Source organism: Chamaea fasciata, unplaced genomic scaffold (genome assembly GCF_029207755.1).
Source record: "Chamaea fasciata isolate MVZ Bird 193981 ecotype frontalis unplaced genomic scaffold, bChaFas1.0.hap1 SCAF_7, whole genome shotgun sequence".
NCBI classification, from domain to species: Eukaryota; Metazoa; Chordata; class Aves; order Passeriformes; family Sylviidae; genus Chamaea; species Chamaea fasciata.
Window position 1 is genome coordinate 11,506,089 of NW_027094092.1, and position 15,706 is coordinate 11,521,794.

The 15,706-nt window shown below is 39.9% G+C and overlaps 1 protein-coding gene across 3 annotated transcripts in view; it reads left to right on the forward strand.

The window, feature by feature from the left end:
* Positions 1 to 15,706, forward strand: part of TRIM66 (tripartite motif containing 66) — a 42,405-nt gene that overhangs the window by 13,867 nt on the left and 12,832 nt on the right. For 2 of the 3 annotated variants that reach the window (XM_066187567.1, XM_066187566.1), the window contains 7 exons: positions 2,834 to 2,966; positions 3,197 to 3,313; positions 4,088 to 4,202; positions 4,954 to 5,100; positions 5,227 to 5,344; positions 6,304 to 7,145; positions 8,116 to 8,277. In XM_066187567.1, coding sequence (XP_066043664.1) covers positions 2,834 to 2,966; positions 3,197 to 3,313; positions 4,088 to 4,202; positions 4,954 to 5,100; positions 5,227 to 5,344; positions 6,304 to 7,145; positions 8,116 to 8,277 — 1,634 coding nt within the window. The remainder of the gene's footprint in view (positions 1 to 2,833; positions 2,967 to 3,196; positions 3,314 to 4,087; positions 4,203 to 4,953; positions 5,101 to 5,226; positions 5,345 to 6,303; positions 7,146 to 8,115; positions 8,278 to 15,706) is intronic. The other variant, XM_066187568.1, reaches the window with a different exon arrangement.

Genomic DNA, 15,706 nt, shown 5'->3' on the forward strand with positions numbered 1-15,706 from the left:
TTTTTTTCTTCTGGAAATAAACACACACCGTCATCAACCTGTGCAGGGTGTTCTGAAAACAGTCACCTTCTTTGTAAGCCCTTGTAACTATTAAGAGATCTTCCACCTTTAAACTGTTCTATCTTTGGGCATTTCCTTTGTGAGGGCCAGACCTTCTTTTGTCAGTGTTAGACTCCTTGGGCCAGAAATGAAGTAAAGTAGCAAAACACCCTCAGCAGACACATCAAATCCTTCCTATTTCTATTATTTTTAATAAACTATTTCTTGAGTGACAGAGCTAGAGGAGCCTGGCTCCCCTGAGAAACCTTCTGTTTTCTTTCAAGGTAAAGCATGTACCTGTAAAACCAAAGTCCATTCACTGTGAATTGTGCAAGTGGAGGCAGAACTCCATGAGCTGAGATTGCTTTTCGAAAGCTGACATCAACTCATCAGAGGAGCAGAGATTTAAATAAAACTCTCTGTGAATTATTCAAGAGATCCACCTGAGATAATGAAAATATAGGCTATAGAAAATGGTGACTCAAATGATGAATTATCAGAATTTAGGGCAGCTGAGCTTTCTCTGGTCACCAAGAGAGGTTCTTTTTCAGAAGCTGAAATAGGTAGCTGGGGTTAGATATTTGCTTCTAGAAAAAACAGGATTGTGTCTTTGTTTAGTACCTGGTTTCTAAGTATTAAACTTATTTCAAAACTGAAAAATGTTGCTCTGAGCTGAGTAAAAAGTAGGTCAAGAATACCAAGGCTCAGTGCCAGTTCTCATTGATATGTCAATTGAATCAGGGGATTACTAGTGGCAGAGGCTGTGGGTCTGTGCTGCAATTAGATAATACTGATTTTATTCTTAGTTTGCATTTGAAATCTGCTTGTCTCTTAAATCTGACGTGGTATTAAAAAAACCCACTGAATTCTCTAGGCTGATTGCAATCACCCAAAGGCTAAAGGACCCTTGAGAGAAAAAGTGGGAAAACATTATATAGGACTGGGACTTCATGACACATGGACCTTAAAGACATGTCATTATCAGTTTGAGTTTAATATGGAAAACTTGATCTTGACTTTACAGAAAAACAGCTTGTATGCTCTGGAGATACTGAATAGTTTGAAAGGCTTTTCCAGCCCATAAACCTTCAGAAAGTTATTATGGTCTTTTTTTTTTTTTCCTTTTAAGATGTAAAATCTGATCACATAGGGGATGATCTTTGACATCCTCGTTGGATATATATTAGTTATACAACCTTGTTTCTTGCTTGTCAGCTGCAGGTTTTAATGCAAAAGTACATATTTGCAATATAATTAGAAAAAAAATTGCTGCCAAGGTGAATTCAGTTCGATCCTTGCTAGCAGAAAATATTGGAGTGGGCTAAAAAAACTTTATCTAATTTCCTCCTTTATTGGTGCTATCTATTAGCATTTGAGTCAATAATGACATAAAGCAATACACTTCCCTGAAGAATAAAGTATGATGCTGCAGTAAGTCATTCATAACAATGCACGCTATGTAACATTTACATAAAATCTTGGCCTAATCTGTTACAAATTATCTTCCTGCACATTGTTAAGAAGGTGGAATGAAAGTCAATTGAACTGGGGGAAATGAATCAAGCTCCTCAGAAATATTTAGAGTAGATAGCAATCTAAAAACTGGGCAATTTGACATGTGTTTCTCAGAGAGTGGCATGGATTTTCTCCATATTTGCATTGTCATTGTTAACCGTGAGATTTTCTTAGCCTTTCTACTTCTCTGTTGTGAACTTTACAATTCGAAAATGAAGTGACTGAGCCAGTATAGCTTGCTGTACTCTGTGGGTCTGTGTTATTGCAAGAGTTTTCACTTCGGAATCTATGAAAGGCTTTGTTTTGCTATAGGATGGGAGCATGGCCTCTGGCCCAGGTTGAGTCTTTAAAAAATGTATAGATAAGTGAGAGGTTTGGTGTCGGAAAATGGAAATATTTCTTCTTATTTCATATGAGCAGATAATGATGTATAAATGATTGATGCCCTTATATAATTTAAAGATTTTATCAATATGTTTTATCTAAAAATGATTGTTTTGTTTGATTTTTCACTTGTTGGTAAAGAATAATAGGATAATGTCTTTGTTGGAGTACTGTTAGGAAGAAATTGAGCCTTTCTTTGGTACTAGAGGGTTGGCTTTGCCATGGTTTATCTTTGTCTTTTCCTGGCATCTTTTGTTGACAGTGTTCCTTTTTTTTAAAGCAGTTCTGCCATTCAGAAAAGGCAAGAATAGATTGTACAAAAATAAGGCTTCCACTTTGCTTTCCCCTGTCCATTCTTACTCTTAATCACGTTACTCTTTAGAAAATCCTTTTAAGAACAGATTTTAGGGCCTAATATCAGCCCCAGCTGCTGAAGTTTATGAACAGCATTGCAACAAACAGAGATTTGGAAAACGATAGCTCATGTGACTTTTTAAGAAAAAGGATTTCCTTGCTTTCCCTGTTGCTGCAAGTTTATTTAATATATTTGCTATTCTACGTTTTGAAATAGTTTTAAAATTTGAGTGGTTTACCAAACTAGGGCATTTAAAGTCGTGAGGCAGGTGTTCCAAATCATGATACTGTAAACTCAAGAGAGTTTAGAGGACAGTATGATTTGTTTTGATGGCTTTTTCCTGAGCCCCTCTGGTGTGCTCAGTTTGTAGGATATGCAAGAAAAAAATACAAACAAACCCAGCCTCAGATAATCAGATGGTTTCAGGTTCTGCGCCTATAAAAAAAGTCTCGATGAGATTTTCCATGAAGTTGTGAGTTTGGTTACTCTTTTTCTGAGCTCTCCTCCTTGCCAATGACACCTTTGTTTTGCATTCCTCAGCAGCTGAAGATGGAGCAGGGGAGTTCTCCTTGTTGTGTCCGGGGCACCCCCAGGAGCCACTGAAGGTGTTTTGTGAGACCTGCGACACCCTCACCTGCCGCAGCTGCCTCCTGGCAGAGCACAGGGATCACAGGTACCTCATTGCTGATGGAGTTGAGCAGGATTTAACACTTTCCATCTGTGTTTTCCCGCTGAATCTGCAGGCTGGTCTGAATTTGAAAGCCACAGCAAACTCAGCTCAGTTGTCTCACTCACAAGTGATTTAACACAGGCTCGCTGCCTTCACAGGAACCCTCCCTGCTCTCACCTGTTCACTGATGAACGTGGAAAACCACGGGGTGAGAACTTCCCCTTCTTCCACAGGTTCAGGCATCTTGATGAAGCTCTGCAAAATCAGAGAATTATCCTGGAGAATGTCATAACTAAGGTGGAGGAGAAAAAAAACGGGATTCAGGTTTCAGCCAAGCAGATTGAAGACAGGTAATGGCAACGCTTTTTTTTTTTTTTTTCCTCCATGAAAGTAGGTGATCTGTAAATAATATTCTCACTAAATGTAGGTTAACAGAATTAAATGCAGCTGTGGTTTTTTTCTTGGAGGGTAGAAAAGAATGGGAAGATTAAAAATATCAAATTCATATTTGAGTGGTACTGACAAGTCATGGCGTTGTAATACACGATTCCATGCTCTTTGTAAAGCATGTGACAGCTAAATTCAGAAATAAGATTTCTTTGTATAATCTGTTTCTGAACTAGAATTTGACAGTATTACAAATAAAGATAATTTTTAAGATACCTTATTTCTTCAAGAAACCTCGAAACAAGGTGCAATTTCAGTCAAGATGAATATAAAAATGAAAATATTTAGTTATTTGAGCTGGATTTCAGCTACTGACTATGCATTTAGTAGTTGTTGGATCTCTCTTCTGTGTTTATAAAGCCATTTCAAGGGTACAAATCTATTTACACTGTTTATAATCCAGTCTAAACTGGAAGTTTTGGATATATTACGTATGTATTTGTTGAAAAAGAACTAAAGACTGTTCTTGGCATGGTGTTTGGGAGGATCCATCAGCATTTGCATGTTACATCCAGAGAGGGGTGGTCAGGGTTCAGAGAAGTGGGAGAGAACTGATGGGAAATGATGCAACTTTCACTGCAGTTCTGTCAGTAGACAGATCAGTTCTTGTAGCAAACAACTGCTGAATAAATGACACACAGCTGGCTCATCCTGGGATATGTACCTCTTACCCACAGGTTGCTTGAAGTAAAACATCTGTACAAGAAGGTGGAAAACCAAATAAAAATGGCCAAGATGGTTCTGATGAATGAAATTGAAAAACGAACAAATATCCTCCTTGAACAACTGGAAGTAAGTAAGGCTAGTTTATTTGATACCTTGGGAAATCAAACTAAATTAAATTTAATCCCGGTGCCAATGGAAAGAATATAGACTGTGGGAGCTATTGTCCCATTCCTTATATTTTCAAACATTTGGTTTTTTTTTTTTTCTGCAGACTTTTACGGTTGACAAAGATTCAGGGAGTAGTGGCAAAAAGTTTCCTTATAATGAGTTAACCACAGCTTCTAATGCATTTACAGAGAACACGTGTGCACCTTTTGAGTACTTAGAAAACAAACCAGCTTCTGATTTTAATGTTTAATTTGTAGAAGCCCACTAGCAGCACAAGTAATAACCTGTTTCAGAAATGATTCTTTGTTCTAATTTCTGTAACAGAAATTTTGAGTTTTGGTTCTTCAGTTTTTGGATGTCCAGTTGAAGGATAAAAGATTTTATTTCGAAATGTGCTGAGGAGAAAATAATGCTGATCAGAATTTCCAGACAGGAAAGTGGCCCAGGTGCAAATTTGATCCACGTTCTATGGCTTTCTTGGGTTATGTTATTCTGTTAAGCCAAGGCTAAGTGATGCAGATTGTTTGCTCCTGGAGAAGTCATTGCTCTTCCCGAATTCAGACTTCTCTCCCGAGCTGGATTTACTTCCTTTCCATAGTTGGTTAAAGAGGTTGTGAAGAACAAATACATAACACAGTGCTAATGGTTGCATCTATTATGTGTGTCTGAAGAATGACTGCCCTTTTCTACTGATTCATGTTGTTAACAGAAAATCACCAGCGAGAGGAAGCAGAGGCTGGAGCAACAACTGCAAGGTGTTGTGGTTTTAGGCAGACAGGTAGAACATGTCCAGAACTTCATCAGCTGGGCTGTGTGTAGTAAAAAGACCATCCCATTTCTTTTCAGTAAGGAACTGGTAAGAACAATGCTTGTTGTGCAGTACTTGTGAGAAATATTTTAAGGGTTTGATGTTGATCAAATTAAACACTTTTCATGATCTTGGAATTGTGAATAAAACCGTTGTCCTTTAATGTGTCACCAGATCGTGTTCCAGATCCAGCGCTTGCTGGAGACAAACTGTAACACAGACACGGGCCCTCCTCTGAAGATCAGATTCACTTGGGATCCCTCCTACTGGACTAAGCAACTCTCCAATCTGGGTAAGAAAATTATAGTAGCTGGGCTAGACAGATGTAGACAATACAGTACCTCCCCCACAGGGCTCTCCTTTTTCATTTTGACACCCAGTTTTGAAACTCTTGCTTGTGTGCTGAAGAAAACTGAATGTGGATGACCTTTCCTGTTTTTCTCTCCATTTATATCCATTCACCAAATGACCATTGAGATGTCTGGTGCTTTCACTCTCAGTGGCCAAATGAGCTGAGCAGTGTTGACGCACTGGCAACTGATAGGCACAAATTGGCTTTAAGACACTGACTGTACAATAATTACAGTGTTCCCTACATAACAGATGTCCAGACTGTGACTTTGTTTCCCAGCAGCCACAGATTTCCCAACTGCAATGGGTTTTTACTGTAAATTCAGCTCAGTGGACTGATCAACGATCTAAAAGATCAATTTTCTTCCTGTTTTAAAGTATTAAAATCTGAAAGGGGTAAAAAACTATCAAAAGTGTTGCAGGGAGTAATCTCTTGATGAAAAGCATGGACAAGATAATTTCATAGGTCACTTCTATTTCCAGCCTTTATGAGTCTCACCTACATAACATTAATCTCTTTTATTTTTGTCACTTGCCCCCTGGAAGCTTTCTTTTGTACCTGTGCTTATGGATGAGAAGATAAGCTCATATTTCAGTAAAAAATGAAAGTATAAGCCATATCCATCAGTTAAGATAAAATAAGGGCAATTTTTCAAAGTGTTTCCTGGGTAATTCCATGAGCTCCATTGACATCAGTGGGAGTTTGGTGTGAATTGAAATAACTAGATAAATATTGGAAAATTTGTCTTGAATGTGTTTTGGCAGACTGTTTGGGTAGGATATTTGAATATCTTTTATATCTGAAATGTGAGTGGTGGCCATTTCCTTGCGTACAACTTTTATTGTATAAATTTGTCAAGACCATAGGAGGGAATGAATTTGCTGTGGTTTTTTTTCCAGGTGGTTTCACAATGGAAGGTGGACACATTTCTCACCCAGACGTGCTACTCTGTGGAAATATTCAAGGGTTACAGCCCTCTCTGTACCGTGGGCACCACTCCCCAGCCTCGCAGCTGGAGAGCAGCCAGCCACACCCATTCCCACCTGCGATCCAGTGCTCTGCACCCCTGTGCTGCTCCCACTGCCTCAGCATCCCTCACCCAAACAAAGCTCAGCCTCCTTACCAAGACATGAACAACCATAAGAGCTTCCACCAGCCTCCCGCACTTCACCAGCAGCACTTCCCTCTGCAGTACAGCCTGCAGCACCAGGACAGAGAACCACGGGGCGCTCCCCAGGCTGGGCTGGAGCAGCAGCCATGCTCAGAGCCTGAGAGTGTGTCCGGGAGGGTGGGAAAGTCCTTCCCACCCCAGCAGCTGCAGCAGGGTTGTGCTGCTGTGTCCCACGAGGCTCAGCAGCTTCACACGAACCCCCCACAGGCTTCTCTGCAGATATCAGCTATGGGAGTGCAGCTGGGCCATCTCCCGAAGATAAAATCCACCCATGTGCTGCAGCCACCCCTGCAGCAGCAGCAGCTGGCCCTGACATCTCCCCCGGCAGGGGACAACGAGAGCACCCACAATCAAGTCACCCAGCAGAGCCTGGACATCATGCACCACCAGCTTGAGCTGGAGGAGATGAAAAAGGATCTGGAGCTTCTCCTGCAGGCCCAGGGACAGCCCAGCTTGCAGCTGAACCAAGCCAAGCCACCTCAGCATGTTCAGCAGACTATAGTTGGTCAGATCAACTACATAGTGAGGCAGCCAGCCCCAGCACAGCAGCAAGTCCCAGATGAAGCACAAGTATGTTCTCTCAATGTAATTTCCTACTGCATTTAGTCATTAGTAAATTCAGAAATTGGACACACCTCTGAGGTTTCACGTATTTCCTTGAACTTTCTGTTGGTGTCTTGTCTATGTATGCAGCAGAGAGGCTTCATGCCTCATGCAGATTGGGCCAAAATTTTCTGTAAAGTGCTGCATAGGCACCCCGGATCCCAAAGATCGGAATCTCTTAATAGACAAGGTGAGCAGCAATGTGGGAGGATAAAAGCTCCCATCATTTCTCCTTTGTAGACAGGTGACTGGAGGACTGCAGTGGTTTCACTCTGCATTTCAAGTATCTTTTTTACTGGAAACATTAGGCCCTGAGCCCTTAAAAAGTGTTAGATTCTGAATTATTGTTGAAGAGTGTGAAGACAGAGTCTTGGTCTGAGAGTCATTTCCCATTCTCTTGCTGCTGCATCATGTCACTTAGGATTATCATCATTATCCTCACACATTGTTGTGCTATAGTTTTGTCAGCAGGGCTGATCTCTTCCCTTCTCCTCTGTTAGTAAGAATCCTTCTTTTGAAATAGCGTCAGTGCTTGGTGGTGAGCACCCAAACTACGAGGCAGATCAGCTACAGAATAAAGTGGCTTGGAAATTCATTTAAAGTGGTGGAAAGGTGGCTTGGCCTTCCCATTGTGTAAATTCTGTGGAGTTGCCACCTTGAATAATTCTCAAAGTAGATTACCTTCAAAGGCAGACTGCAGACTTTTGGTGTAGCTGTACATTTCAGCAGCTTTCTTGAGTCTTTTTTTTTTATGACTTCATTAATGTTTGAGAGAAATCTTTCTCCATTTATCTCTCTGCTTAGGGTTGCCTTGAACATCTCTGTTGTTTGAGTTTTTTGGACTTGTCATAATATGTACGCTGTGAGTTGATGGAAATCTGTTACTGTTTTTCGTTCTGAGATGTTGAAAAGACAAATTCTCATTTGTGATTTGTAGGTCTGTGAGAGCTTCACAGAAGCTGATGCCCAGAAGCCTGTCATTCCTCTGGACAAAAGTGACAGTCCCTCCCTGTCACAATCCTTAGATGAAGAAACCCATGTCAGGAGCCACTCCCCGGAGAGCACACTGCAGCAGTCAACTTTCCATCCTGAGAGAAAGGTATAAAGAACTTCTTAAAAAAAAAAATTAAAGACAAAACATGATTTAATAGTCTTGAATACGGCATTGGAGTTTGCAATCTGGCGGAAAAAAATAAAATGCAGTAAAAGTCAGCCAAATGACTTGTAAATTTTGAAAGACAGTCACAGCCTAACCTTGTGTGTGTCCCCCAGTAAGGTACCAGGATGAGCAACTCTTCCAGAGGCTGATAGTGTTTAGTTCTGGCTGGCAAGATTGTTAGACATGAAATAAATAGATGTTCTATTTCTTCACTGATTAAATTCTGTCTAGCTCCTATGTCTAGGGATTTAATTACTAGGACCTGCTAACTACTGTACTAGAAGCAGTTAATTTGAAAAAAAAAAAAAAAAAGTAGGAGTCAGAGGTGCTGATGAAATCAGGCCTGAGAAGCAGTCATCAAAATAGTTGCCCCAGAAACAGCACCACTGATAACTGCCGAAAGTGGGGTGCCTTGAATTCTGTTATACTTCTTCTCATTGTTCATGTATAAGCAGAAAAATCACAGTTTCTGTATATCTAGAATATTTTAATACACAATGGAACCAGGCTTTGGTCTTCCCACCTGCTGCGAGGCTCTGACCATTGAAGAAGCAGCATGTGCACAACCAGGAAGACCAACAGTTATCAGTAGACTCTCGCTGGCTCTGGGTATCACCTGTGCTTTTGAAGCAGAGAAGCTGCCTTTTACTTTTCTGTACAGTTTGTTTAAAACGCTCCAAGCAACACGTAGTATTCTGTTTTTTCAAATCTGTTTGTTATTTCAGTGCATCACTCATTTTGTGTACCATGTAGAACACTTTCATAGTCTGTTTTTCCTGGAATTGGTCTGCAGAGTATTGTGGAAGTAGTTGTCTTTCTGTCCTCAAAAAGCAAATTATTTTTCCTTCTTTTGTATGTGACTTTGTTGATGCAATATATTTATGATGCAATACCCATCCAGAGAATTGCTGGAGATCCTTTGGGAGTTGCAGAGATACGGGCCTGGAAGCAGCATGCAAATAAGATTTGAAAGCCACAAAGAAATCTGTTTCATGGACCTGTAGTGGAGGGTTATTCCCAACAGCTTAAGCAAAAAATGTCAGAAAGAGGAAAGAAAATGGAAGCAGATGTGCGGGAGAGAGACTAGTGTAGTCTGATGCAAAGCAGAATAATAAAGGAGAAAGGGCTGATTTGTTGCTGTAGAAGTTGAGAAGGTGGCAAAAGGAGGATACTTCTAGGGAAAAGAGAAAAGGTTTTTTCCTAAGGGGGGCTGAGAAGTGTATGCTCTTTTGCAGAAGGTACAGGGGTGTCTGTTTTTTTGAGGTGCCTGGTCCTTCTCCAAGAAGTGAGAATGTTCAGCAGCTACAGTACCCCATCTTTGCTTGTATTCCTGTCTTCTAATGAGCTGTTTGGGATGAAGACGTCTGGGTGGGATGAAGATACTGACAGCTCTGGCAATGGCAAATTAGAAATGATGAAGGGAAAAAGCACAGCAAGTAAACCCTTGAAGTATATTCTTCATGAATGCTTGTTAAAGATGTCTGAGTGCTTTTGCTGACAATTGGATTAAATCTGAATTTAAATGGGAGGTTGGCTCCTATTTAAAAACAAGGGAATGTGTCTGTACATTCTCATCTGGCTCACCTGATTAAATGTTTTCACCCTCATCTCCAGACAAAAATTTCTACATAGGCATTTGTCCATGTGCTCTCACATGGCCTATATTGAGAACACTTCATCTCTCTCCAGATCATCTTGGAAGACATGGAGAAAGTGCATGTGGACAAGTCTGAAGTACTTGAAAAATGTGGTAGAGAAAATGGCTAGATAAACCTGCTGCCTGAAGAACTGTTCTGTCTTTTGGACAAAAATTGCTCTTTGGACTTCTTGGCCTTGTGTAGCATTTCTGCTGAACTCTGACAGGCTTTAGCTGGACACAGTATTCCTAGTGGAGTATATAATTCCCTGTCTGCTGAGATTCTTTCATTGAAGAGAAAGCATTGTGCACCTGAATTAACTGTTTAGTGATATGGTTGCCAAGATCTGTCCAAAGAATAGAGAAATAAAAACTTTCACTAGCTCAGTGGTTTCTTTTATTTGGGAGTGGGGCAAGGCTTGATTGCTCATGTAACTAAACCTCTGTGCATTAATTTTGAAATGTGTTTATGGTACAAATTTGATGTTATTGACTGATAACTAGATGAATTGTCTGTATGCAGAATTATATTTATTTGTAAAGCAATATAGAGAAGATGCTCTTAATAGTTCATGATTTGAATAGTTTGGGATAGTTTTTGTTTTATTCCTTTTGGAACATTAGTGGTGATATTTTGTCAGTCTTTCTGTCCTCCTGTATATTCCTCTAACTATTCTTTTTCTGTGAATTACTTTTTTTTTTTTTTGGTGCAGAATAAATGTTCCTATACTTAGACCATTGGTTGTTTCATATAAGTCAAGTGCTGCACTTTGCATGTTTCTGGGCTGGATTAGCACCTTTTAAAGAATGCCACACTAGGAATGAAAGCCTTCTGTTGATGTGAAAATGGATATAATTTTCACTTCATATTCCTCTGTCAGAATACTTCGCTCACATAGCCAGGACTTCAGGTTTGGGTTGTGGAATTGTTCTGTCTCCATGCCTATCAAATACCCAACATCTCCAGTAAGAATGCCAGCCAGACAGAGAACAAATTTCTAAATAAATTTTGTGTTACCTGCACTGCATTTCCAGGAATTGTGCCAAACTCTAGCAAACAGATTTTGCACAAGCTATGGAATTGCTAAGTTGCAGTGTGAAGGAATGAGTACTCAATTAGTTTAACAGTTTTGTGGAAAGGCTTACCAGCCTTCTGCAATGATATGATCTTGCTGCTTTTACATAGTATGATACCAAGTAATTAATTTGTGCACTAGGACTAGAGAGGTCACCTGTCCTGGAATAAAGGCAAGAATAATAAGATATTTTGGGACTAATTGTGTGTTCAGGAATAATAACAGGAATACAGTCTCTGTTTTGTTTGTACATACCTAATTGTAATTTCTGGCCGTGATGAGCAAGAGGTCTCTAAACTCATCTTGCATTTGAAAAAAAAAAGTCATGATTACTGTACATCTAGAGCACAGATTTGTAATTTGAGCCTCAAGCACCATGGCAACAGACATGGGTGTTGATGCAGGGCCAGCTGGACATCTCTCCTCCTCACACCCCATAAAGTGCACCCCCTTCTGTAGTTTAGAGCAAGACCCTTACCTCTGTTAGTTCTTCTGTTTAAAGTGAATCTCTGAATATGTTGTGCACTGTATCAATGTTATCATTAAACACTGCATCTGATCCTATATAAATATAGTCAACAGCAGATCCTTATGAAAGGGCATCAGAAACAGGCAAATATAAACTGATGATCCACTGAAAGCCAGAACTTCAAGGAGTTTCTGACCTTAAGGTGGTTCAGACTTTAAGACAGTTGTGGTTTAGAGCTCTTTATAGACCCCTGGTCTGTGAATTTGTTGAATTCACTTTTTTGAGTCCATTTTAATACTAGTGTAGAATACTCCTCAGCATTCTACGCTAAGTTTTGCATTGCATGAGAAGTTCACCTGTCTGCTTACTTAAAGTCTCTTGCCTGATAGTTTAGTCTGATACCTTCTAGTGTTTGTGTTAGGAAAAACAGTGAGTAATCACTCAGTATTCACCCCATTCTGAATATCTGTATTTTATAGGTATACATTGAATTTATTCTTGGAAGTTTCTTTTTGAAGCTTAGAAGTGACTGCTTGTCTCTCTAGAGTTGTGTTTTTCTTTCACGAAAGCCATTCTGTACTTTGGTCCTTCATGTGTTTGACCATTTTCCCCATACTTCGTGGTTTTGATGAATAATTTTTGAGGCAGGGCGACCAAGATTAGTAATGAAAGTGTAAACATGTGGAAATGTTCTGTAGTGTATAATATTTGTTGTATTCTTTTTGATTCACAACAACTTCCAGCTTCTTATTTTGAGCTCTGTTTGTCTCAAGCACCATAAAGTACCTGAAATGGGGAAATCCTAGGAAGTATTCCATGCCATCCAAGGTGCACTCTCAGAGCACTCGGAGAAGCTTCTCTTTTTTTCCAAGTATATGCTGTGGTAGCATTTCATGAAAGACTAATATAGTGACAGTTTGAGGTGGAACTTCATTTTTGTATTTAAAAACACTTTAAATTTGTGGGAAGGGGGCTGGAGGACAGAGTACAGGTTCCGTTTGATGCTAGTATTGCACAGAGCATGTTGTGATTACTTAGTGAGTGAAAATAATAATAATTTAATCTCCAACCCCAGAGCTTCAAATGTGAGCTTGGGACCAAAGTGGGCTTGTTGTTGCTATTTTTTCCTCTTAATTACTATTAATTTTAGAGGAATTAGTGATGAAAGAAATATTAGCCCGGACTTTGGGATACTATAAATTTCTCAAGTAACGGAGTACGTTTTTTACTTTACAGAACTGAATTACTCACAGCTCGAATGCCTTCGTGCTTAATGCAATTAGGTACATTTCCCAGAATGTTAATTTTACAAAACCCTTTTCCTTTGACCTGAAAAAAACCAGATAAATAAAACATGATGCTGCTTGCTCCTCCATGCAATCTCTTCCTCCTTCCGCTTTAAGCCCGCTCCAGTTTATTCAGACAAAATGTTAATGAAGATTTGGGTTCTTTTTTCTCGTGAAAGCAGAAAGGAAATCCTCCGGATTCTGTTCTGAAACTGGGAATGGGAAGCATGTGCAGCCCGTGCTATCAGTGCCGCTGTGTTAAGCAACTGGATTGGAGTAGTACATTTGTTTAACCTTCTAGCATAATGAGCTGCCAGGGGGATTGCTCCACTTAATAGCAGCCGTTCATTACTCTGCAACCATTTGCAGCGTGGTGTTTCTCCCATAGCAAAGAGAATTGGCGGTTCCCAGTTTTAGCCTCCTTTATCAGTGACACTTAATGTCAACAGCCCCGAGGCTTTGCCAAAACAATTCTAACAAATCCTAATCCCACTGTTTCAAGGTAAGTATTTGCGCTTCTCAGAATTCTTCTGTATTGGTGCTGCATGTTTACACTGGACCTTTTTTGAATGCAACAGCGATCAAAGAAATATTTGAACTGACCCATGTGTTTATTTTTTTGTTCTCTGCAGGCACTTTGCATGTTCTTTTTTCTCTACTTTTCACTACCATAGCTAAGAAAATTGTGGTAGGAGGCATTTTGGGGTGGTGATGCTGCTGCCATTATATTATAAAGATCATCAGACCAAGATTAATTATGAGACAATGAGAATTCCATTTATAGTGACACAGATGTAGTTCAATGTGCCAGACTGTACATTAAAATGTCAAAAAGTTCAAAATTAACCAACAGCTGAAGCCACCCTCTGCCCAAGAGCATAATTAATGCTTGTTGTTGTTCAAATGTTGTAATGTAAATGCAATAGAGCTTTTATAAAACAGATAAATCCTTTAAAGGCATCCCATTTGCAAAAACTAGCTGAACTGTCAAGGGAAAAGAGAAATTTTTGCTAATGGCAAAAGAAATGATTATTTTAGGGAGTGAATTAATAGTCTATTAATGAGCCTTGTTCCCAGTGCATTGTTCACTTCACACTTGACAGCAGCTCCATGGATCAGGATGGAATGTGTCTGTTCTTAACTGTGAGTTTTAATATTTTGCACTGAAAGATCATAATGTTGCTTCATCATTAAAATAACCACAAAATTAACTTTTGCCCCAAGGGAAAGACAGATGGCAGTTTGATGGCCTCATTATTCTTTTTAACAAGAGTACGGTTTTACATTGGCTTATATAATCTAAAAAGATCTCTGAAGAAACTGATGCTAGCTAGAAGAGTAAAAAGGACATAGCCACACCACGCAATTGAATTTCACCTTTCTGAAAATTATAGCAATAACCAAATCTTATGTGTGTGTCTCCATATTTCTTTTTTCCTTCAGTAGGAATCATCTCAGTGACTACTCTCAGTAAGTAAACTTGTCTCACTGGAGCCAGTAGTAACCCTGCATTGCCTTAGGAGGGGGAACATTTCACCTGAGTTGCATGCAGAGGGTCAGGTCTCAGTACATGAGATGATGGCACGTGCTTGTAAATGAGTCAAGGAAGATGTGGGTAGTACTTGGAGGAACTGAATGGCCAGAAGGTCTCCAGTTATTGGGAGCAAATCTGGGTGGTGTGCCTGCCACATGTATGCTTCAGCATGCCCATTCCCAATAGATTACTCTAGGAGCTCTAGGGTAATTCCAGTTGACTCAGGAATTTGTGGATGCTCCATGCTTTGGAGAACCTGACTAAATAAATATTTAACTACCTCACAGGGGCTTAATTAATGCTCACAGTGGACTTTGAAATAAGGGGAAAAGGCAAAGGCTGATTACAGTACATCTTCAGCTCAAGCATGAATTCTGCTTTTTTGTTTTATTTTTTTGTAAGAGATATGGGAGAAATTCACATGTTAATTTTGTCATCTGAGAAAGGCTTTTGATAAAATAAGTGATGGAATGAAAAGGAAAATGTGTACTTGGGTAGGTCCCATTTGTCATTGCAATAGCAGGAACCTGTCACAAGCAAATTGTGGTGGCAAATAAACACTTTTGATCTTTGTGGACTTTAGGATGTGTGGCCGTGAAAAGTGGATTCTTTGCTGACCTATGGAGATAACTTCGGTTTGAAACCTCAGCATTCTTAGGAATGCTCTATCAGACAGACCATATGGCAAGTTTGGGCCTCCACTGGTGCATTTCCTTACTGTCTGTGTTCTTGTTTTCAGCCTAAATGTAAGGTAGGAAGAACATGTGTAACTAGTTCCAGCTGCTTCCAAGAAGTTGTTACAGCTTGGAGAGCTTAGACTCAGGGGTGTCCATTTGAGTCAAGAGGAGGAGAATGACCAATTCCCTGGCTGCAGGAACCCAGTGCTCCCTGGGCTGCCTTCTACATGAAGGGACTGTTTAAAGCAGGCTCACTGCAGCACTGTGTGGTAGAATGGCTCTGCAGGAGAGCTGAGCTCTTTCTGTCTTTAATGCAGGTGTATTTTGACTTATCAAATTAAGTGGTCACTCCCCAGGCAAAGCTCCCATTGTAGCATCTATTGCAAATTGACAAAGAGGAAATTAAATTGCATCCGTTGTTAGGTGGAAATTCGTGTCTGTGGGAGGTGTTGTCTTAGTACAGAGTTGCTGTGCATTGCAAGCAGAGAATTCAAGACTGGTATGAGGTAGGATTTACACAGACACATCTGACAGCTCAGTCTAGGCTGCATTTTTTACCACTGGGTTTGAGGTGGACAAAAGTATCCAAATCAAAAATGGAGTGTAAGTTCAGAAAAATACTAATTAAATTTAGGAAGCAGGTCCTTTCTCAGATTTGCTTCTGAGTCACAGGCCTCTAGTGGAGAAATAG